The sequence below is a fragment of the Dromiciops gliroides genome, chromosome 1 (assembly GCF_019393635.1).
Source record: "Dromiciops gliroides isolate mDroGli1 chromosome 1, mDroGli1.pri, whole genome shotgun sequence".
NCBI classification, from domain to species: Eukaryota; Metazoa; Chordata; class Mammalia; order Microbiotheria; family Microbiotheriidae; genus Dromiciops; species Dromiciops gliroides.
In genome coordinates, this window is record NC_057861.1 from 580838470 (window position 1) to 580861678 (window position 23209).

General features: G+C 36.9%; 1 protein-coding gene across 1 annotated transcript in view; it reads right to left on the bottom strand.

Moving 5' to 3' along the window:
• Positions 1-23209, bottom strand: part of SVEP1 (sushi, von Willebrand factor type A, EGF and pentraxin domain containing 1) — a 340439-nt gene that overhangs the window by 267687 nt on the left and 49543 nt on the right. The window contains exons 2-3 of the mRNA XM_043978458.1: positions 14714-14969; positions 8131-8307 (exon numbers count right to left, since the gene is read on the bottom strand). Of these exons, the coding sequence (XP_043834393.1) occupies positions 8131-8307; positions 14714-14969 (433 nt within the window). The remainder of the gene's footprint in view (positions 1-8130; positions 8308-14713; positions 14970-23209) is intronic.

The following is a 23209-nucleotide window of genomic DNA, read 5'->3' on the forward strand; positions in this document are numbered from 1 at the left end:
TCCCAGGATAATTCTTGGCAGGTATCCTCAATGCTGTCCAGCAGGCTGAGATTCCATCTAAATTTTAAAGTTATCTCATAAGTCACTAAACAAATGTCTCTTTACCCAGTGGAATAATCTGATCCTAGAAGGGTCATAACACCAAGGCGATTTATATTAATTCCTTACCTAGTAGGTTTGTTTTGTTTTCCTTTTTAGCAGAGTCTTTTGGGGGGGGGCAATGAGGGTTAAGTGACTTGCTCAGGGTCACACAGCTAGTAAGTGTCAAGTGTCTGAGGTCGGATTTGAACTCAGGTACTTCTGAATCCACGGCCAGTGTTTTATCCACTGTGTCACCTAGCTGCCCCCTTGTTTTCCTTTTTAAACATGCACAGCAACTGGCATTTAAGGCTGCTTAATAATCATTTTGAAAGACAACTTGATGTTGTGGCTAGAAAACTATATACTGGCTGGGAGACCCTTGACAAATCATTTAACCTCTCAGTGCCCAGTACCTCACTTATGCTCAACTCTTTCATGCAGTAAGTTAAAAAGCAGGTATCAGCCTACATGGGGCAGGGAAGGAGATTTCTCTCAGGTGGCTTCTTACACCATTGAAATTACAAGTGCATTTTTAAAACCACCATTATTAGGCTTTTAGAATTGTTATTACTAATGCAAATTTGTGTGGAAGATGTGGCAAGAAAGAAAGAAAAAAATTTTTTTTCTAAGAAACATACAACTGGAAAATAGATGGGCTGGTTGTAGAGCAAGAATGAGAGACAAAAGACAGACAATCTGAGAGGTACATTGGAACTTTGAGACCCATACATTAGTTATATTCTCTTGTTGTTCAGTCATTTCAGTCATGTCTGACTCTTTGTGACCCCATTTGGGTTTTCTTGGCAAAGATACTGGAGTAGTTTGCTATTTCTTTTTCAAACTCATTTTACAGATGAGAAAACTGAGGCAAATAGGGTTGTGACTTGCCCAGGGTCACACAGCTATTAAGTATCTGAGGCCAGATTTGAACTCAGGTCTTTCTCATTCCAAGTCCCAAGGCTCTATCCACTATACCACCTAGCCACCAAGGAATTATGGGAAAACATGAAAATTTTTACAAAATGAGAAGGTGGAGTTTCCAATCTGTACCAATGGAGGGAATACTTATACAAATGGGCTCAAGGATTTCTCAAAGTCTCCATTTATTATAATTCTTGATGCCAATACCCTGAATGACTGAGTCAGACTAGCCTAATTGCTTTCAGGTTTTGACCCAGTGCCATTCATTCAATAATCACTTATTCAGTGTATACTGTGTATAAAACACCTACCCATCATGCCATTAAGAACCGTACACTGTAGCTAATAAGACACGTTCATTTTAAATAGAATAGAGGGAGGCTAGCCAAATATGTGCCCTGGCCTGTAAGCCTTTGCTTTTATATTCTATTCCCTCCCTGGATTTACTAAGAGCATCTCATGATGGGATGGGATAGGAATGGAAGTGGAGAAGGAGTCTTTGGAGTTGGGAGCAGGAACTAGACAGAATCCTTCATTTCTGGAATTTCAGAATATTAGACACATTATTAAAACCACTTGTAAAGAATATAGTTGACTGATGTTGGGAGTTGTGTGATGCCCCCAAACAGAAAGATCTAGAGATATATTTCAGTTCTGCAAAAGGCCAGACGGAATCAATGAAATAAAGGATAACAGACATTTCAAATCTATGAAGAATTTCTAATATGGTATGTGATCCACCTGGCATCTAGTTGTCCACACAATGGAAAATTAAAAGCATTCATCATCAGTGTCTCAGCTATATATCGAACTTTATACATTCCCACCCCCACCCCTTTTTTGACATCAATGTCAAACTTCCAGCAGCATTCCTCTGCATTATATGAAGACAAATAGGCAATGCATTCTGCAAATTCCTTTTATTTTGCAAATCTAATATTATGCTCAGCTGGGGGATTTCTTTTTAAGTTGAACTCTGTTTAAGAAAATAAGATCTCTCCATGTTACTGGCTTTCCGTTCAAGAATGTATGTGAGTCTTTGATCTCTTTTTTCTCTAATGATCCGATAGAATACTTGGGCAGGAATGCATACAAAAAATACCCTAAGTTACAGAATATTCCCCAGTGTTTATTATACTTGAGACCTGTAGTCAATTAACACACACATACTTTTGAATACTTTGAATACCCCATTTTTTCACTGGTTCAGGTACTTTTTTCACTGAAGATGTTCACATCCCATGAATACATTAATAAAAAGTCTTGGCATAAGTTGCTGTGGGTCTTCAAAATCAAGCAGTCACCTTGATGATGAGCCTCCATAAAGTTATCTAGACTGTTCCTTATATAAGGTATACGGTTCATCACTGAGCCCATATTCAAGGCCTTTCTAGCTTGGCAAAATCTCCATAGGCAAGACTTCAGGAATCCTCAATGACCCTGCCCATGGTAAGGCACAGGAGTAGGACTCTAGTAAAGGAAATATACTTCAGTCCTTAACAGTTCTGTAATTTCACTGGTCTAGGCACTTCTTTCATAGAGACAGATCATGACCCCTTGGTTCTAATCCTATAGCCTGTTTAGTTCAGGCTTGATGTTGGGAGGATGTGACATATTGCAGGTCACTGAGCATTTAACAAAGGAGGTTTACTTTGCCCTAATGTAGCAAGGATACAGGGGCACTTCCCCTACTGCAATGCATCTGGTCAGTAAATCACCAGGGTATAGTAACTCAAGTGGTTTCATGCGCCCACCAAATCTCAAAGTCACCAACCACATCCCCAGGGAGACCCTTTATGTTTTCAGGCTAGGAAGCTGTGGCAGGGAAACTAGGGCCCAACAGGTTATATGTAGAGAAGAAGCTGCATCAGGCAAACAGGAAAACTCTTGTCCTATCATATCCCTGGATAACTCAGGAAATGACCTTCCTATAGCTAACACTGTGATAACCCTCTCTCAACCCAGCTGGTTGGTCCTTGTAAAACAGACCTAACTAATCTCCAGCTTTGTACTTGAGACTTTGCCAGCTCTTTAAGATCTACTAGAGCTTGTGTTCAACTGTCATGATCTTTGAGAACCTGGGTCATCTCTATAGAACATTAGTGTAGGACTGAAAAAAGAGACAGGTATGACTATAGATATGGAGATAGAAATAGACATAAAGATAGGAGTTGAGGTATAGATGTAGAAGTAAATATAGCTAGATACAAAGATAAAAATTATGCAGATCACACACACTCACACAAACGTAGTGGATAGACTGCTGGACATGAAGTTGTTGAGATCTGAGTTTAAATTCTGCCTCAGAAATTTACTAGCTATGTGTTCACAATCCAATTGCTTAACATCACTCAGATTCCATTTCCTCAGTCAAATGGGGTTAATAATAACACCTATTTTACAGGTTTGTGGCGAGGATCAAATGAGCTTATAAAATGTAGATATATTATATAGAAACATATATATAATATAATATAATGCTTTGTGAACTTTAAAGCATTTATAAATGAGAGCTGTGTAAAGATGTATATGTGTATATCTATGTGTGTATATGTATATATGTAAACACACACACACACACACACACACACACATATATATATATATATAAAAACATAAGTATTATATCTGGATTTGGTGAGTAGTGGGACGTAGATTTTTCTTTGATCTAGACTTGTGATTTAATTGGGGTAAGATTCCCTGATAAGTAAATTTCCTTTATCAATGCAGATCAACAACTATTCTGCAAATTATAATCCTAGAGAGTTGTTTGAAGGACATGGAGTAGTTAAGTGACTTGGCCAAGGTGACACAGCCAGGTCTTTCTGACTTTAATATATATGTACGTATGTTTTTATCCACAAATTGGCAAACGCATATAGAAATATATACATATGTATATACAAATATATATATACTTACCTACACATATGCTTATATATGTAGACATACATACATATACATATATGTATGTATCAATGTGCAACTAGCATATCCTCATCTATATATTTATACCTACATATTTATATATGATATATGTGCTTGTGTATTTATATATGGGCCAAGGTCTCCAATTCTATAATCATGTTAATTTATTCACCATTCTTTCTCCCAGATACAGAAGCCCTTGTTGCAGTGCATTAAGCCTTTGAGCTACTAGTCCAGGTTGACCTTGTCTAATTGCTTACCCTTCTAGGCTCATGGAAATGAAATTAATCACTGTCACCGAGTGTCCTCAGAATGCCGAGAGAATCTACATTTTGTTCCTCTCAGGTTCCCTTTGGGGAAGTCCATAGCAGCTGTAAAAGCTTTGGATTTTATTACTTGATTTCTAGCTATACACAATTGTCTTTTTAGTGTGTCTTTCCTACATTTGTTTGACTCAGTGAATGTTAGAATGTTAAATGAGGAGTACATTTATTTCATTGCCTACCGGACAGCAAAAGCCAACTAGTAAGTCTGGACAGAGAATAAACAATGACAATACTGTATTGCCTACATCTTTAATGATGATCCCCTTGATGTTTAATTGATTCAGTGGAACAAAAATTAATTTCTTACTATAACTCTTTTTTTTTCTATTGTGTCACATGATTTTAAAGGAGTAGAACTGGGCTTGTAACATTTCTTAACCTCAAAGTTAACACGGTTAAACCAACAAAACAAAACAAAACAAAGCATATTCCTTTAGAAGTATGTTTTTCCTTGTTTTATTTTAATCACTCCAATATGTTGGAAGAAGTTTTCATTAGATAGTCTGGTTTTAAGGAAAGTCTGGATGCATTTTGTATCCCTGATGCATGATTTGTGCTGTGATAACAAGTAAAATACACATCTATTTTTGGGAGTGATGAGAAGTGATTCATGAATTAGATTCATGTCACAATATATAAGGCAGATTGTCCCTCACCAATGTGGAATGGTATTATACGTATCTACTGAAGATTTTTGTGTTCCAGTGCTATTTGATAAGTGAGTGAAATATGTAAAGGTATATTTTCTTACGGAATATCTATTGTATAGACCAAGAATACTGGACACTATAGAAATGTGGGAGTCTATTGCAATAGAAAAAGAATGCAGGTCCTCTTCTGCAACTTACCAGCTACTTGACATTGGATAACTTAATCTACCTTCTTTGGGATCCGTTTTCCCATCTATAAAAAAGGAGGTATAAAGGGAAGTAACATAGGGCTAGGAATCAGGATACTTGTATTCTAGTTTCAGTTATTTCACAGTGTATCTGGGTGACCTTTGCTTCCCTGGACCTCAATGTTCATGCTATTTTGGAGCCAATGTTTCTACAAATGGGGATGAACACAGACTTCTAACTCTTCAGAGTGCAAGAGAAAATGACTAATCTTACCTAAACAACAATAAGATTTGATAGCTAATAAAGCAATATAATTTGTTAAGGAGTCCAAGAACATATGTAATATTGAATTCTCTGACTTTCATCCAGGTGTGAGGAGAACTGTAGAGAATTTACTTTTGCAATCATACCACATGCATGTGATTTGTCATGGCAAAGAATAATACTGAGCTATGAGAAAAAAAAAGTTTGAGAATCAATGATTTAGATATGTTACTCTTTTTTGTCTTTATGAGAATAAGAAGGGGCTAGAATCATAAAAATTGAGGAAAACTGAAAATCTTTCTTTTTCCTCTTTCTTCCCAAATTCTCAAAAGAAGCTAACCATAGTACAACTCCAGAAAGATCACAGTGAATGTGGTGGCAACGCAATGCCATTTTTCCTATGGTATCCAATATCACTTGTCCCTTAGAAAGATCCTTAAAAACAACAAAATGGACATTTATGTTAAGGGGAACTGTATCTGATTCAGAGTCTTGTGTGCATTATGATAAACAGATGCAATGAGAATTAAAGCAGAAAACCACAGATGTAAGCAGAGGGACAGGATAACCACAGATCCCACTGTGCTTGGCTTTTTGGCTCCATCCAGTAGAGGGTTCTCTCCAGTCCCTCCACTGAAGCACAAGTCACAAGCCCACCCAACACCATCTTCAGGACTGTTGCTCCTTTCTGCCTACAACAGAGAGGAAAGGCAGCAGTAACTGGCTTATGCAACTGGTGGGAGTGGGTGTGGGAATCTCCTAAGACCACAGAAACCAGGGTGGCCCTGGGGGGAGACAGACACTGTGTGACTGAGCCTGCTTGCTTGCTAGCCAGCTGCACCAAAGTGACTTATTGGCAGAGAGAAACAGCCCAGTTTAAGACCACACCAGAACCAGACATACTGGCTACAGCAGAAGTTAAAAATAATAATAATAATAATAATAATAATAATAATAATAAGAGCCTCTGCCTTGAGACAGGGGACTTAGGGAGAGAAGAACTGAGGCAAATAGGAGAATGTGGGAGGATATATGATGAGGGGAGAGGCTGGGAAACTTACTTTGATGGCCCAGAAGCCCTTAGGCTATTTTTAAAAATGTTTTAAGTAAGAGAATCTCTTGCAAGGGGAGAGCAAAGAGCCAGGGAAGGGATGACTTCTGGGTAGAAATGAAAAGCAATTGCAAGGAGGAAAAGTTTTTGATATATGGGAAGGGAGCAGGGGCACAAAGGAAAATGAGGAGAGTAAGAAAAAAACCAGGACAGGGAAAGAGCAACATGGAGAAGGAATAACAAGAAAATGTCAGCATCAAAAAGGGAAGAAAAAAGGAAATCTAGCATTGCAGGATCATTGATTTAGACCTGGAGAGGACCTTTGAAGTCATCTAGTCCAACTCCCTTCATTTTACAGATGTGGAAACTGAGGGCAAAAGAAGCAAATTGACCCAAGAAAGAGAAATGGTACAAACAAGCAAATAGACCAAAATGAAATTTCTCAATTACAGAGGTTGATTTTCTGCCAATTGTCAAAATAAAGATTGTTCATATTTCAAATATGGGACAAACAATAAACACCATGTGCTGCAGTAGAAAGAAAAGCCACTGCTCCTAAATGTTCCCGACTGATGTTTGCTTACAAGAAAATAAATCTTCTCAAAATAGCAAATCTTGATCAACCATCGAATTGCTTCTGCTTTTAAGTGAAAACACATCAAGTGAATAAATGCCACTCATCAGACAATAGACACATGCTAATCCATGATTCCCAAGACAGAAAGTCCAATGTGGATATTTTTTTCCCCCAACTGTACCTTTTTTTTTTTTTTTTTTTTTTTTTGCGGGGCAATGGGGGTTAAGTGACTTGCCCAGGGTCACACAGCTAGTAAGTGTTAAGTGTCTGAGGCCAGCTTTGAACTCAGGTACTCCTGAATCCAGGGCTGGTGCTTTAACCACTGCGCCATCTAGCTGCCCCCCAACTGTACCTTTGACTTCATTAATAAAGGTGAGGAAACTCCTTCTACCAATGCAGATTACCACCTATTCTACAATTTACAGAGATAGTGGCCTGGGACTCTTGGAGGCTGTGACTTGCTCCAAAGACACATGGTTGGTATGTGTCAAAGGAAGTACTTGAACCTAGATCTTTTTGACAAAGAGGCTAGTTCTCTGTCTACTACACAAGACTGCCTCTCATAGATTATAAGAATTCTAAATTGTTGTCTTAGTCTCACTGCTTTAATCTATGAGTTAAAACTGAGGGTGATATCCTTTATGAGATGATAAATTTCTAGCTTTGGGAAGGCAATGAGAGGGTATACTAGAAGAGGTGAACCACCATCATCCCACAGTACAATCTCAGAAGTCACAGATGGGGTCTACAAGGTCAAACTTATGCTGACATCCACATGATCACCTACACACATGGGAACAGTCAGTCAATAAACATTGAACGTACACCTACTATGTGCCATGCACTGTGCTAAACACTAAGGGTACAAAGAAACACAAAAGATAGTCCCTGCTCTGATGGAGCTCACCATTTAATGAGTGTGTTATCTGAATTTGAACCAGCTTTAGATACTCCCACACGGGGGCAGCTAGGTGGCTCAGTGGATAAAGCACTGGCCCTGGATTCAGGAGGACCTGAGTTCAAATCCTGGCCCAGACACTTGATGCTTACTAGCTGTGTGACCTTGGGCAAGTCACTTAACCCTTATTGCCCCACAAAAAACAATAATAATAGATACTCCTACACAATTTAGGTAAGACTGACCTGTGCATTCATGCTGCAGTCCTTTTCCAAAGTACCCCTTTTCACAGATGCATTCAAACTGTCCAGTGTGAATGCCACACTTGCAGCTTGCCATTGTGTCACAGCAATCCTTGCCAGCCTCACAGAGATAGGAACAATGAGAAATATCTTCTTGAATATAATTCCCAGAGGGCAGATCTGTCAAAAACAAACACCAGAAGACAATAGATAATGAGCTACTATTTAAACATTACATCTACTTTCCAAAATAAAAGCAAAAACCCAAACCACAACTTTTTGCAAGGTAAAGAACCTCTTATTAAGGTTCCTGAAACTCTCTACCATTTGTTTTTCCATACCAAAATGTATGTCATTTTCACATATTTCAGTATGGGAGAACATTTGAGTAAGCCAAATCATTTTAGTCTGGGACCACATAAAAAATTCCCACAGGTTACACAGTGTCAGGGTTTCAACAGTCATTTAGTCTTTAAGTGGGAAGCCTCCAGATGTAGCCAGTGCTGTAGGTCAAGTCTTTCTGGGCTCAGCACCAGCAGTATCCCACTGTCCCAACATCTGGCCAATCAGCACTTCACTGGCTGCTGTAGATCTCATTCAACAGAATGGAACCAAGCTCCTGACTATAAGAAGGCAGTTCTGAGTTCCTGCCTGCAGTCCTAACAGTCCTGCCTGAAAAACTAACAGACATTCCTGGGAGGAAAAACAATGAATAAATTCAGTATAAGAATCAAAGTTCTGTTTGCTGTTGAGTGGTGGAAAAGACTAATTAGGCAGACCTTAAGTCAACTACAAACTAGTTTACAGAAAAGCATTAGCTCTGTTTCTGTACTAAATGTGGGAATTCAAATATTTTGTCATCTACTTGTAGGCATCAATGAAGCCATCTTATTTAAATTGGGGTTTTGGATCTTTTACTTTATTTCTTCAAATATAAAATAGCAAACTGAATTATTTATGTTTTAAGTACACACTAACTTTATTTTAAATTCAATTTTATTTTTTTCAATCAGTAAAAATCCACTTTCTCTTGCTCATACCCCTCAATTACCCATTTAAAAAAAGGAAAACAAAACTCCTGTTAGAAACATTTATAGAAAAGGAAAATCAATGTATAAATCGCTACCCCCCAAAAGCTTTATTCTTTATTCTGCATCTTTCACCTCTCTATCAGGAGGTGGGCAGCATGGTTTGCCAAGTTAGCCCTCTAGAATTATTTTCGGTAAGTATTTCTAAGTTGTTTATCTTTACAACAATGTTGTCACCACATAAAGTGTTCTCCTGGTTCTGCTCATTTCATTCTGTATCAGTTCATAGAAGCCATCCCAAGTTTCTCTGAAATCACCCCTTCATCATTTCTTAAAGCCCAATAATATTCTGTCACATTTCTATAGTGCAATTCATTTATCCATTCCCCAATTAATGGACCTCTCCTCAATTTCCAATTCTTTGTTACTTATATTAACTTACCAAAGTTAATTATTATATTATTTACTTTATTATTAACTTTATATTAACTTTAACCAAAGAAAATAGCAGTTGTCTTATTTGAGACTGTTATTTTTCTTTTGTGTACAGTATCAGATTTTATAACTTATTATTTGTGTACCGAGAGCAGGACTGATGAAGGGATCAATTCTTCTCTCCCTCTCCCCCTCTATCCTTCCCTCCTTCCTTTCCTCCCTCTCTCTCTCTCATTCTCTCTCTGGTTCTATGTACTACTACCAGAAGTCACACTCCTCAGTTGTCTCCTGACTTGCTTGTTTAAAAGCCAGCCAATAGCTTGCTGGAATGTAATAAGGAATAAATAAGGAAATAAGGAGATGTGGACCCTTTGTTACACTTGTTTAAGACCTTAGTGTTCATTTTTCCATTACTTTTCCCTAACATTTTGAGCAGACTGTGAGAGAATGCAACTGATAACCCAATTAACCACTTTCCCCAACCCCGCTCACTTATACTTGTAACCATATTGAATATAATTCTAATTCTCCTTAATTCATTCTGTATAACTCCATATACAGCTTTTTTTTATAATCCTTTGTATTCATTATATTTAAAATCTTATGGTTCAGAGAAATTGTGTTGTCAGACCAGATTATGTTCAGCAATTCCCAGGAGGATTTTTTCTAGGATTTGATATTTTGAATAAAGCCTCCAAGTATTCCCCTCTTTTAATAAAGTTGTTAGTTTACCTTCCTAGTGGGATCACTGGGTCAGAGTATGATCAGTTTTATAATGCTTGCAGCATATCACCAGATTGTATTCTACAATTAAATGGACCAATCCACAACTGCACTAAGAATCTAATATAAAGGGCTTGCTTCTTCACAACCCTGCCAATGAAGAATTTTATCTTTTGTTAATCTTATGCACATCAAAGTTGTATTAAATTAGAATATCATTGATTATGAGAGAAAGTTCTAGGGTTTAGAGCCAAGATAGACCTAATTCAAATCCTACCTCCCATATGTACCAATTGTATGACTATGAACAAGTCACCTAACTCTTTGGAGCCTGTATCCTCTTCTGTAAAATGGAAATCTGTATTATTTATTTTACAGGGCTCTTTTGAATAGGATTTAAATTTTTTCCAATTATATGTAAAGACAATTTTTAACATTCATTTCTACAGAATTTTGAGTTCCAAATTTTTCTCCTTCCCTTCCTCCCTTCCCCTCTTCCTAAAATGGTAACCAAGTTTATATAGATTATACATGGGCAATCATGTAAAATATCTTTACATATTAGTTATGTTTACAGGGCTCTTAAAAGGGTAAAATGAGGTGACTTATGTAAAATTCTTTGCAAACCTGAAAGGGCTATATAAATGTCAGTTATTAATATTGTTTTCAGATAGTTCTTTTTTTTGTGGGGCAATGACGGTTGAGTGACTTGCCCAGGGTCACACAGCTGGTAAGTGTCAAGTGTCTGAAGCAGGATTTGAATTCAGGTCCTCCTGAATCTAGGACCAGTGCTTTATCCACTGTGCCACCTAGCTGCCTTCAGATAGTTCTTAATAAAGTATGCTTCTTTGGAGAATTGCTTGTTCACAATCTTTGACCATTTATCTATTGGGAAAGTGGTATAACTCTTAAGTTTGAGTCAGTTTCTTAAAGGTTTGGGGGTATTAGATTTTTTTTCCAGGGTCACACAGCTAGTAATTGTTAAGTGTCTGAGGCGAGATTTGAACTCAGGTCCTCCTGAATCCAGGGATGGTGCTCTATTCACTGTACCACCTAGCTGCCCCTGGGTATTAGATTTTTATTTGACATAATTATCACAAAGTTATTTTACCTTAACCTGTTTCTTTTTCCTTTTTTTTATTCTGAATATTCTGTCCTTTGCTCTGCAAAAAAACCCAGTAAACAAAAACCTTTATTTTTGAATGAGAAAATCCTTCCATTTGGTCTCTAATATACCTTCCATTTATTTGATCAATAATAGTTTTATTATTTTATTCTTTTCCATAAATAAAATAAATATATCATTTTATCTTAATATTTATGAGTAATTTATGTTTTGAATTTCTTATATAATTTGATTTGAATAGCTCTCATTCTATTTTCATCATAATACTATTCAATTTTCTCAATAGTTTTTGTTAAATGACATTTTCTGAATATTTTATAATTTTGGGTTGATTAAATATTAGCTTATTTAGTTATAATTTTTAATAAAAGGTTAAAGTGGTCTTTGTAATTCTAGATTACATATTATTTTCCAATGAACAATTTTTTTTTAATCCAGTTTTGTAATATAATTTGAGATCTGGTAGTATAAGTCCTCCAACCTCAATATTCTCCATAAATCTCTTTTATAGTCTTATTAATTTGTTCTCTCCCATAGACTTTACTGTCATTCCATCAAATTCTACAAAGAAGTCCACTGACATTTTTATTGGTATTACATTAAATTTACAACTGAATTTGAATAGGAACAGCATTTTTAAGCATTACTGACATCATGTCCTTGCCAGGATGATAGATAAGACAGTCAAGTAGAATACTTGTTTAGTATACTCATTTGTCATACACTAGAGAGGAGAATGGCCAAAGGTTTTGAGCAATGTGTAAAACAATCAAAAGTGGTGGAAGTAGGGGCAGCTAGATGGCGCAGTAGATAGAGCACCAGCCCTGAAGTCAGGAGTACCTGGGTTCAAATCCGGCCTCAGACACTTAACACTTACTAGCTGTGTGACCCTGGGCAAGTCACTTAGCCCCAATTGCCTCACTAAAAAAAAAAAAAAAGTGGTAGAAATAAAGTCTACAGAAGTTCTTACAGGAGACCCAACTGAGCCACTTCAACCTGAGAGCATTCCCAAATGAAGCTGGCAGGACAAAAATTAAGCCAAATCCCAAATAAATACTTTTTATCATCTTAAGGAAAAGACCTTTCTCTGTCTATATTTAATAGTGTTTTTTTTTAACAAGTAGATCTGGCATTTTAATAAATTTACTATATTTATTGATATAATCATATGATATGTAAGTTTTCTCATTTATCAATGTTTTACTATAGGGATATGGATAGAACTTTTGATTTCAATGGTATAAGGAACTCCCTACTAATTCCTAATCATTGTACTGTTTCCCAAAACTTAAACCATCCCTGCATTCCTAATTAGGCATAAATTTCAGTTAATTTTAATGAATGCTTTAGAAAATGTGTTTGAGTTTTGTATTTTGCAGACAGATTATAATTTTTGCATAATTTTTACTGAGGGTAATGTGTTCTTTTAATTATTAATTAATTATCTTTGAGAGATTTGGGGACTAGAACCATAATTATCTCATCAAAATAAAAAGATAAGATACCATTCTCTCTAAGTTTGAAAATAGTTTATAAAACATGATTGTTTGTTCTTCAAATGCTTGATCAAATTGAGTTGTGAATCTACCAACTTCTGGTGCCTCAATGGTTTATTTAGGTTTTGTCCTGAGATTCATATTTCATGTTCTGTTCATTTAAATGCTTATGGGCAGCTAGATGGCGCAGTGGATAGAGCACTGGCCCTGGAATCAGGAGTACCTGAGTTCAAATCCGGCCTCAGACACTTAACACTCACTAGCTGTGTGATCCCAGGGCAAGTCACTTAACCCCAACGGCCTCACCAAAAAGAACAAAAAAACAAAGAATAAATGCTTATAATTTTAAAATGTCCATCTGTTTATTTAAAAAATCTCAAATTGGGGGAACTAGGTGTACCTAATTGTCTCCTAAAATTTCCTCATTTTCTTTCATGTTTGCTGGGATTTCTCACTTCTTGATTTAGTAATTTACTTTTTCTCATTTTTGAGGATATTTGCTAGTTATATTTACCTTATTGAGATTTTTAAAATATTAAGCCCTGCTTTGCTTGTCAGTTCAATTTTTAAATTCTCTATCTAGTTGATCTTTCTTATTTTCTCATTTCTGCTGTGCTTCCTTTTGGCATATGATAGTTAAATTTTCAATTTCTCTAATTGAACTACTTTACTAATTTTTTCACTTTCTCATATTAGGATGTATTCAGAAGTATAAATGTGTCTATAAGCATAGCTCTGGCAATATTCCATTAAAATGATGTGTTGTATTCTTGTTGTTATTAGCTTTAAGGTAATATATTTTCTATTATTTGTTCTTTGACCCAGGTATTTTTTCAATAACTCAAGGAAGGCCATGTGACAAGGTGTGAAGAGATTAACATAGATCCAGCATAACTACTGGGAAGCAAGTTTAAGCATATGCAGGGACAGCTAGGTGGCGCAGTGGATAAAGCACTGGCCCTGGATTCAGGAGGACCTGAGTTCAAATCCAGCCTCAGACACTTGACACTTACTAGCTGTGTGACCCTGGGCAAGTCACTTAACCCTCACTGCCCCACCAAAAAAAAAAAAAAAGTTTAAGCATATGCATGCCTAACAATTGGTTAGAACTTTAATAGCCATTTACAAAAAAACAACATATACATGTAGCGCAGAGTTTCTTATTCCTTTTTGTGTCCTGGTTTTTTTGTGTCCTGGACTTCTTTGGAAGTATGGGCCTATGGGCCTCTCCTCAGAATAATGTTTTTAAATGTATAAAATAAAATATACCTGATTATAAAGGGGGGAAATTATGCTGAAATACAGTTATCAAAATACTTCAAAACCAAGTTAATTGACCCCAGGTTAGAACTTTTGATATAGACTAAACTTTATTACACACAGAAGACACACACACATGTATGTACATACATGTAAATATGTATTACATGTATAGACATACATATGTGCATGGATATATTGTATACTTAAAGGCCTCTGTCATTTTGAGTATGTGGCTATTACTAAAAATGGGTTTGGTGAAAAGGTGAATCCTTTTTTTTTTCTTGTTGTTGTTGTTTTGGTTTTTGGTGAGGCAACTGGGGTTAAGTGACTAGCCCAAGATCACACAACTAGTAAGTGTCAAGTGTCTGAGGTCGGATTTGAATTCAGGTCCTCCTGACTCCAGGGCCAGTGCTCTATCCATTGCGCCACCTAGCTGCCCCAAGGTGAATCCTTTTAAGACATATTAATAAGGTTATTAAAGTTGGGTCACCTTGGATTTTGAATTGTTTTATTACCTTCATGAAGTGCTCGACGAGCTAATGCCTCAAATTCTTCAAAACTGTGAAGCAAATAGCAGTGTTCTTCTTTTGGGGTGGAAGCCATGTCATTCAGCTCTCGGATGTTTCCCTGCCATATACCAAAAGTAAAGATCTCCACTCCAAAATCCCGTAGAGAAGCTGCAATTGGTCGAGGATCTCCTCCGTTGGAATAACCATCAGTGATGAGGAATATAACCTTGGTTGAATTTTCTCGGGAATGACGTAGTATTTGCTACAACAGATCAGGAATATTAACATTAGTTTGAATTATATGGGATTTACTAAATCATTCCCAATAATTTATCAGTTGATCTTTGTGGATATGGCAAGCATTGCAAGACTCAATTTACAAAAGGAGGAAGCTAATGCACTAATGAACTCTACAACCTGGCTCCAACCTATCTCTCCAGCCTTAATCCATACTACTCTCATTCATATATTCTATGATCCTCCCAAAATAGATTGCCTGTCACTTCCCAAAAATATGACTCACCCTTTCCTACTTCCCTGCAACTGCTCATTCTGTCATCTACAGAAGATCGGCAAAGATCTCTCCTTCATTTCTGAATGCTGAAGTCTGAACCCATCCTTCAAAACCCTACTTCAATGTCAACTTCCCTAAGCATTTTTCCTTGATGCCCCAACTTTATCTCTTATCTAAAACTTTGTAATTCTCCCATGAAGTTAATCATACTGTGTTTTGTAGTATGATTCTTGTGTATTGACCTTATATCTTCTACTATTCCATAATCTTTTTGACAGCAGGGATCACATCTAATTCATCTTGGCATCCTCGGCACCTAGCATATGGCCTTGAATATAGTAGCTACTTAATGAATGTGCATCAAATTGAATCAAATGTCTTATGGTGACAGGTGTGGGACCTGGGTCCAAGATGAACTTTACATTTAGCCTTGTACATATTCGACAGAACCAACAGGATGTAAGTTCCTTACAGGAACTTAGGGAGGAAAAGGTCTGTTTTCATTTTTTATTCATAGCCACAGAACCTGGCACACTGACTGCCCCTTAGTAAATGCTTATTGAATTGAATAATACTGAAGTTCACAAGCACATGGACCTCATTTATAATAATAATAATAATAATAATAATAATAATAATAATAATAGGCATTATCTTTCATGTTTAGGCTTTCTTTTCATATTTCTTAGGCTTTTAAAATATAAATCCAATTGCATAGTCCTGATCTATTTTAAATGGAATTTGTATGTAGAAAAACAGCAAGGCCAAATGTGAAAAACACAGATATAAAAATTTTAATATTTTATGTCTTCAGGAGAGTTAATTATGGCCAATATGATCACGACTTTTTTGAGTCAGTTATTTTTTTGGGGGGGGGAATGAGGGTTAAGTGACTTGCCCAAGGTCACACAGCTTGTGAGTGTCAAGTGTCTGAGGCTGGATTTGAACTCAGGTTGTCCTGAATCCTGGGCTGGTGCTTTATCTACTGTGCCACCAAGCTGTTCCCAGAAGGTAGATACTTTTACAAGTATCTCTCCATTCAGAAAGAAACCACTTAGATATGGCATGGTCTTTATTACCAGCAAAATTCTGAAGCAAACTAATTTGCAAATAAGGCAGCAGAAATCCTCAAATACCCTATCCTTCCAGTTCTTCAATGTACATAGGAATTGTCCTATGACCTACACTACACACAGGGATGGTCATACCCTTGATGTTACCATCACCCACATTTATATGTATAATTAAGAATTCCAAAATTGTTTTATCTGATCATAAACTCCATCTCTCCCTGTGCCTTACTCCACCTATACTTCTTCATTATCCTCACTAAGACATCTAACCCTTTACCCTCATTATGTCAGACCATCAAAGCTGCTCAGGCTACACTTTCTTCCCTTCCCAATATTGACCTTTTAATGAACCAGTCAAATTCTATACTGTCTTATACCCTCTCCTCTTCATCCTTTCTCCTATAAGTTACTCACATCCTGGTTTACTCCCACTATCTGCCTCCTCTGCTCTTACTCATTTGCTGCTTAATTTATTATGTGGTTCAGGAAACCACATAAACATCCTGACTCATCCATTACAAATCTATGTTATCTTAATATGTTATCTAACATCAACTGGACCCTAACTGTAGCAAGGCAACCCTTTTACTCCATCCTGATTCTCTGTGTCACCACAATAGCATTTCCAAACCTTTTCTTCTCAGTATCACCTCCACACAGGACACTCTTGCCCTACCCTCTCAGCTGAGGAGCTTACTCTACTACGAAAACCAAGACCATTTACCATGAGCTTCCTCTACTCTTCTCCGTATCCAAAAGCTCTTTCTTCCCATCTCGCAACCCCTTGACATAATTCCCCAGTATTTCCTCTTTTCTGGTTTCTTGGGCAGAGATGATTCTCCTCTTTGCCACCATAGTACCCCTGATTCCAAGTGTATGGTCTCTTTTATGATCCTTAACCTCTTTATCTTCAATCTCTCTTTTCTACTAATTCTTTTCTGCTGCCTTCAAAAATACCTGTCTTGTGTATCCTAAAAAGCAGAATCAAAAGCAAGCAGGTAAACACGATAAAAACCTCACTGGATCCTCACTGAATCCACCCTCACTAGCCCTCACTTTACATATTTTAAATCTTTCTTCCCTATCTCAGCCAAACTGCTTGAAAACATTGTCTACAGCCAATGTCTCTACTTCCTCTCCTGTTCCTCTCTTCTACAGCCTCTGCAATTTTGCTTCTGACCTAATCATCAGTAGAAACTGCTCTGTCCAAATTTACTAAAGATCTCTTAACTGGCTAATCTAATGGCTTCTTTTAAATTCCTTTCTGTCCTGAATGACTACTTGCTGTCTACAGTATAGAAGGGATAGTTAATCAGGTACAGGGTTGAATAAATGGTCTATGAGGTCCTTTTCAACTCAGAAATTCTGTCATTCTAGGTCAAGTAAAATAGTTATACATCCCTCCATAGGAATCCTCTCTCCACTTGAATTGAATTATTCAATGTCCTGGAAATAAACCATTTGAATATCTACCTCCATGATTTTGTTTGCACAGTATTTTTTGCCTAGAATATACTCCTTCTATCCACCATGTCTGATTATCTAGATACTTGTCTTCCTTTGGGAGCCAGTCTGGGGTTAATTTTTCTCCAACCAATCACTTTGTTCCACAGTGGTGTCTGACTTCTCATGATATTTATTTATTATATAACTCATTTGGCACCTAACATATTCTATCTCATATGATTATTTATCTTATTATGTATCTTGTAATTCTAGTTAGTCCCCAGCTAGACTATAAATTCTTTGAGAGCAGGGAGCATGTGTTTATTGCTTTTACTTCTTTAAAACATGTTTAAGTGGCAGGTGTTCAATAAATTCTTGTTGCTGCTAAAGATGATGGTAATAGTAATATTGAAATGTTCAATCATTACTTTTCATTTCCTGTTTCAACACATGCTTTGGACTTACCACTCATTGTAGATAAGGAAGAGTTAACTGAGCAACATTGTTATGCCAATAAAAACCCCACTGAAGGATATTACAACTATATAAAATCATAGAATGTTAGGCCTAGAAGGTACCTTATATATCATCCAATCTAATCCCTTTTTTTTTTTGTGGAAGAGGAAATGGATGCCTAGAGAATGGATGTGTCTTGCCCAAAGGCATGTAGTTAGTTGCAGAGCCAGTATTAAAACTCAGCTGTTTTATTATTTTGAGTCTAAGGCTCTGGGACAATGGTTGGCACAAGGAAAAGGCCAAATAAAATTGGGAGAGTTAGAATGAGATGCCTTTTTCTCTCTGCAAGACGGAAATACCTATGCTACAGAGATTGGACATAGAAGCTATGTATTTTGAACTTAACAAAAAAAAAAGAAATTATGGTGATGCAATGAAGGCACATATTAAAGAAAGTCTAAAAATATATCTACTAGGCAGCAGCTAGGTGGCACAGTGGATAAAGCATCAGCCCTGAATTTAGGAGGACTTGAATCCAAATCCAACCTCAGACACTTGACACTAGCTGTGTGACCCTGGGCAAGTCACTTAACCCTCATTGCCCTGGAAAAAAAATTATACATATACATATACATATATATATATATATATATATATATATATATATATATATACTGTTCTGAAAATAGGATCAAAGGTGGTAAGAGTTTTTTTAATGCTTTCTAAAGACTTTGAATTTTTACTAACTTACCTTGTTTTTTGAAATTCAAGGAAAGTGTTTGAATGTATAACTTTAAGACTTTGCTTTATTTGCCCAAACTTTAAGTAAACATTGCTTATGAATTTGTAAAATTTCAGAAAGCATTAAACGCAATGTTTACTCATTTTAATAATTATCAGAAGACCTTTATAGTTATATTTTTTAATAAGACACTTTGTTATTATATTGAGCTTGTGAGGTAAGAATACAGGTATTATTATTCCCACCCTACCAATGAGGAAACCAAACTTTAGAGGAGGCAAGCATCTTACCCTCGACCATACAATTAGTGTCTGAACCATCAATTGAACTTAAATCTTCTGTTTCAAAGTCCAATCCTCTTTCATTATACCATACTGTCTCTCAGTTCTATAAATAAAATAAATCTCTCTTTGTTCACTAGTGATTTCCCCCCTGTTAATTCTACACAATTTTCACATTAATAAAATAAAATAGTCTAGGTTGATGACTGAAAAAGAGGAAATTGGGTGGAGGAAAGGCAGTAAGCTCTCAGAACTCATGACATGATTGCTCCAAAAAACCTCCAAATAATGCCATAGGACAATTCCTGGAGCAGCAAACCCCACAAAAGAATGGACTGAGATAATTTTCCATCCAAAGACAGCTTAGAAGAGTGGCAGGAGGGGGCTGTTGTGCCATGGCAGGAATGGAACCCAACCCCACAGTCACACTGACACAGATCTAGTCCCAGGCAGGCCTCATCAGAGAAAGAGACCCCCAGAGCCTCTGAATCAGCTGCAGTGCCAGTGTTGTCTGGAACTAAGCTCATGGTCTGGTAAAAGGGCTGAGCAGTTGGCAGGGGGGAGATTACAGGGGTCTCTGCTGATGCTGAGGTGCTACTTGGGTTTTTCACCCCTGCTGGGAACCAGGAAGTAGGCTTGAGTAGCAGTGGCCCAGGCTGGGGAGGGGTATAGGCTCGTTGGAGCTAAAAACCACAGCAAACAAAGTTTTGCTGCTTGGTTAATTAACAAGTGGGCCTGGGGTTAACTATGGACCAGAGAACAGGCCAGGCAAGTGAAGAACCTGCCCTTCCTTAAACCAAAACACCTGGGACTCTCTAAAGCTTGGGAAAGTGTGGCTTGGAAGTAGGGTCCCACTGTAAGAGGGAGTTAAAAGTCAAGTAAAAGACAGGCAAGATGACCAAACAGATTAAGTTGCAGGCCACAGGGAGGAGGAAGGGGAGAGGTAGAATGGGGTGAAATCCCACATGAAATTAACAGGAAAGGGCTTATGGAGTGGGAGGGAGAGATTGGGGAGGAGCAGGGCAGTAAATGAACCTTACACTCATCAAAATAGGCTCAAAGACCTTAATCGCATCAGAGCTGGCTCAGGGAGGGAATAACATACACTCTCAATTGGGTGGAGTAATCTAACCCTGCAGGAAAGTTGGAGGGGAAAGGGATAAAGAGGGAGGGGTAAAAGAAGAGAAGGCAGATTGGGGGAGGGGGACAGTCAGAAGCAATCCCTTTTGAGGAGGGATAGGGTGAAAGAAGATAGAAAATAGAGTAAATGTCATGGGGAAGGGAATAGGATGGAGGGAAACAGTTAACAATAGTAATCATGAAAAAGAGAAAAATTGTACAAAAATATTTATAGCAACTCTTTGTGGTTGCTAAGAATTGGAAATTGAAGGAATGTCCATCAATTGGGGAACGACTAAACAAGCTGTGGTATATGATTGTAATGGAATGTTATTTTGCTATAAGAAATGACAAACAGGATGATTTCAGAAAAACCTGGAAAGACTCATATGAACTGAAAAATAGTGAAGTGAACAGAACCAGGAAAACATTGTACACAGTGACAGCATTATTGTTCTATGAGCAATTGTGAATGACAACTACTCTCAGCAATGCAATGATCTAAGAAAATCCCAAAGGACTGATGATGAAGTATACTATCCACCTCCAGAGAAAGAACTGATATTGAAGCATGCTATTTTGTGCTTTCTTTTCTTTTTACTTGTCTTTTTATGTAAAATTACTAATATGGTAATGTTTTACATAATTGCATATGTATAACCTATACTGATTGCTTGAAATCTTGGGGAGAGGGGAGAGTAGGGAGGGAGGGAATAAGAGTGGGATAGAATTTGGAACTCAAAACTTTAAACAAACAAACAAATGAATGAACAAATGAAAAAATAGATAAATAAATAAAATAAATGAGATTCAAAGTACACACACAAAAAAGAGAAAATTTCTTGTTTCTAATATTAATAAGAAAAACTTCAGTCCCCAAATTAATGTGTAAATGCATCTGATGCAAAGATATTCCTATTAGTTCCTATTCCTATTCCTATTACATTATTTTAAAATGAAGAAAAATTTCTTCAACATGCCTGTGATCTCAGTGGCTTATTCAAATGACCAAAGGCACTATTCTGATACTTTCTAATTCAACTCTGGTGGTTGGGTTTTTTTTTAAGTCTTTTTACAGGACAACAGACCAAATACAGATGTTGGCATACGTGGTTCATACAGGAAGGGTCATGGTTCTCTTTTTTTGGAGAGACAATAGCCAAAACAATAAACTTCTTCCAAAAATAAAGTATTTTAGAGTAGTTGGGAATAGTCACATTGAAGTACTATCAGCCCATAGTTAGTGAGATAAATCACTGATTTAAAAAAAATAATTTTCAGTATCCAGAAAGAGAAATCAGAATTATAATTTGAGGTAAAGAAAAATGTAAACATATGTGTGTACATATGTATATACACAAAAATCCATGTGTTTGTTTCATTGACAGATGAAACTCTATTTTTCTCAGATTTTGAAAGTCCCTAAATTTCATCACCACATAATTGATGTGATGAAGTTTGTTGAACTTGGAAAAGCACACAATAGATATATGATCCAATACCAATCTGGCATTCCAAGTATATAGTACTGACATGCCTTTCAAGAGCTCAGGATCACTTTCCTACTATGATAAAAAGATTAAGGAAGGACTTTAGTGGTGGATTATGTATATACAAATAGATACACAAACATGAGAAGAACAATTACAGTACTTCTGACTGTATGTTATCACAACATAATATTGTAAATTTTACAGGAGAAAATGAGAAATGGCAATAGGAGCAAAATTGGGTAAGAAGTGAGAGAAATGAAGCAGTGCAGCTGCAGCCCACTGTAAATATTAGATTATGCCTATTGGTTCAAATGTTTTGTACAGAATAGCTGAATGATAAAAATGAGTATTGAATTTCTCTTTGTTGCTGATTGAAACAACTTCAAATAGCAATCTCATGCTTCAAATTATATATCATTCTATTATATAAATTACAAAATATAAATTATAAATTATACTATATATAGCAATAGGCAAGGGACCTTGGGATTTCATTGGTACAGGGAACTCTCAGATGAGGAAAAGACTTCTACTGATGTAGGTCAGCACCTTCTACACAACTTACAATTTTAGAGTTGCCTAGAGCCTGAGAGGTTAATGGACTTACTCGGGGTCATACAGCCTCTATCTTGCAAAGGAGGGACTCGAACTCAGTTCTTCCAATTATCTGTTACACACCTTTGTTTCTCATAAATTATAATATAAAACTAATAACAATGAGGAGTTCCTTTCTTATTTTTCAGTGCCATATTTGTTGTTGTTCAGTCATTCCAGTCATGTCTGATTCTTCATGACACTCCCCCCGCCCCCCATTTTGGGGTTGTCTTCGCAAAGAAACCAAAGTGGTTTTCCATTTCTTTTTCCAGCTCATTTTACAGACAAGGAAACTGAGGCAAACAGGGCTAAATGACTTGCCCAGGGTTACACAGCTAGTGAGTGTCTGAGGGTAGATTTGAACTCTGTGCTCTATCCACAGCACTAAGGAGCTGCCGTGGGGCAATATACATAGAATTAAATTAATACTTAAATTCGGTCATGCCATCAAATTCTGTGCATCACTCTGTGATATCTTATCATGCTATCCTAATCTCTTGCATGGATCTGGGTACCTATATCCCCAGTGGTGTTAAAAGCCTTCCTACTTACCCATATTTGGCAATTATCAACAGCTACCAACTTGCATAGGTGTACATAGAGAATGAGCTTGGTTTATCAGCCCACTGGGCCCACACCCAGTTACTTTTTAGTTACTTGGATGGGGAGAGTATAATAACTTTTCCTTCCCTACTCCACAACATTGTACCCCAGTCAGAAAAGTAAATCTTTAGAAAATGGACACATAGAATCATGTAACTATACTGATGGAGCAGCTTACTAT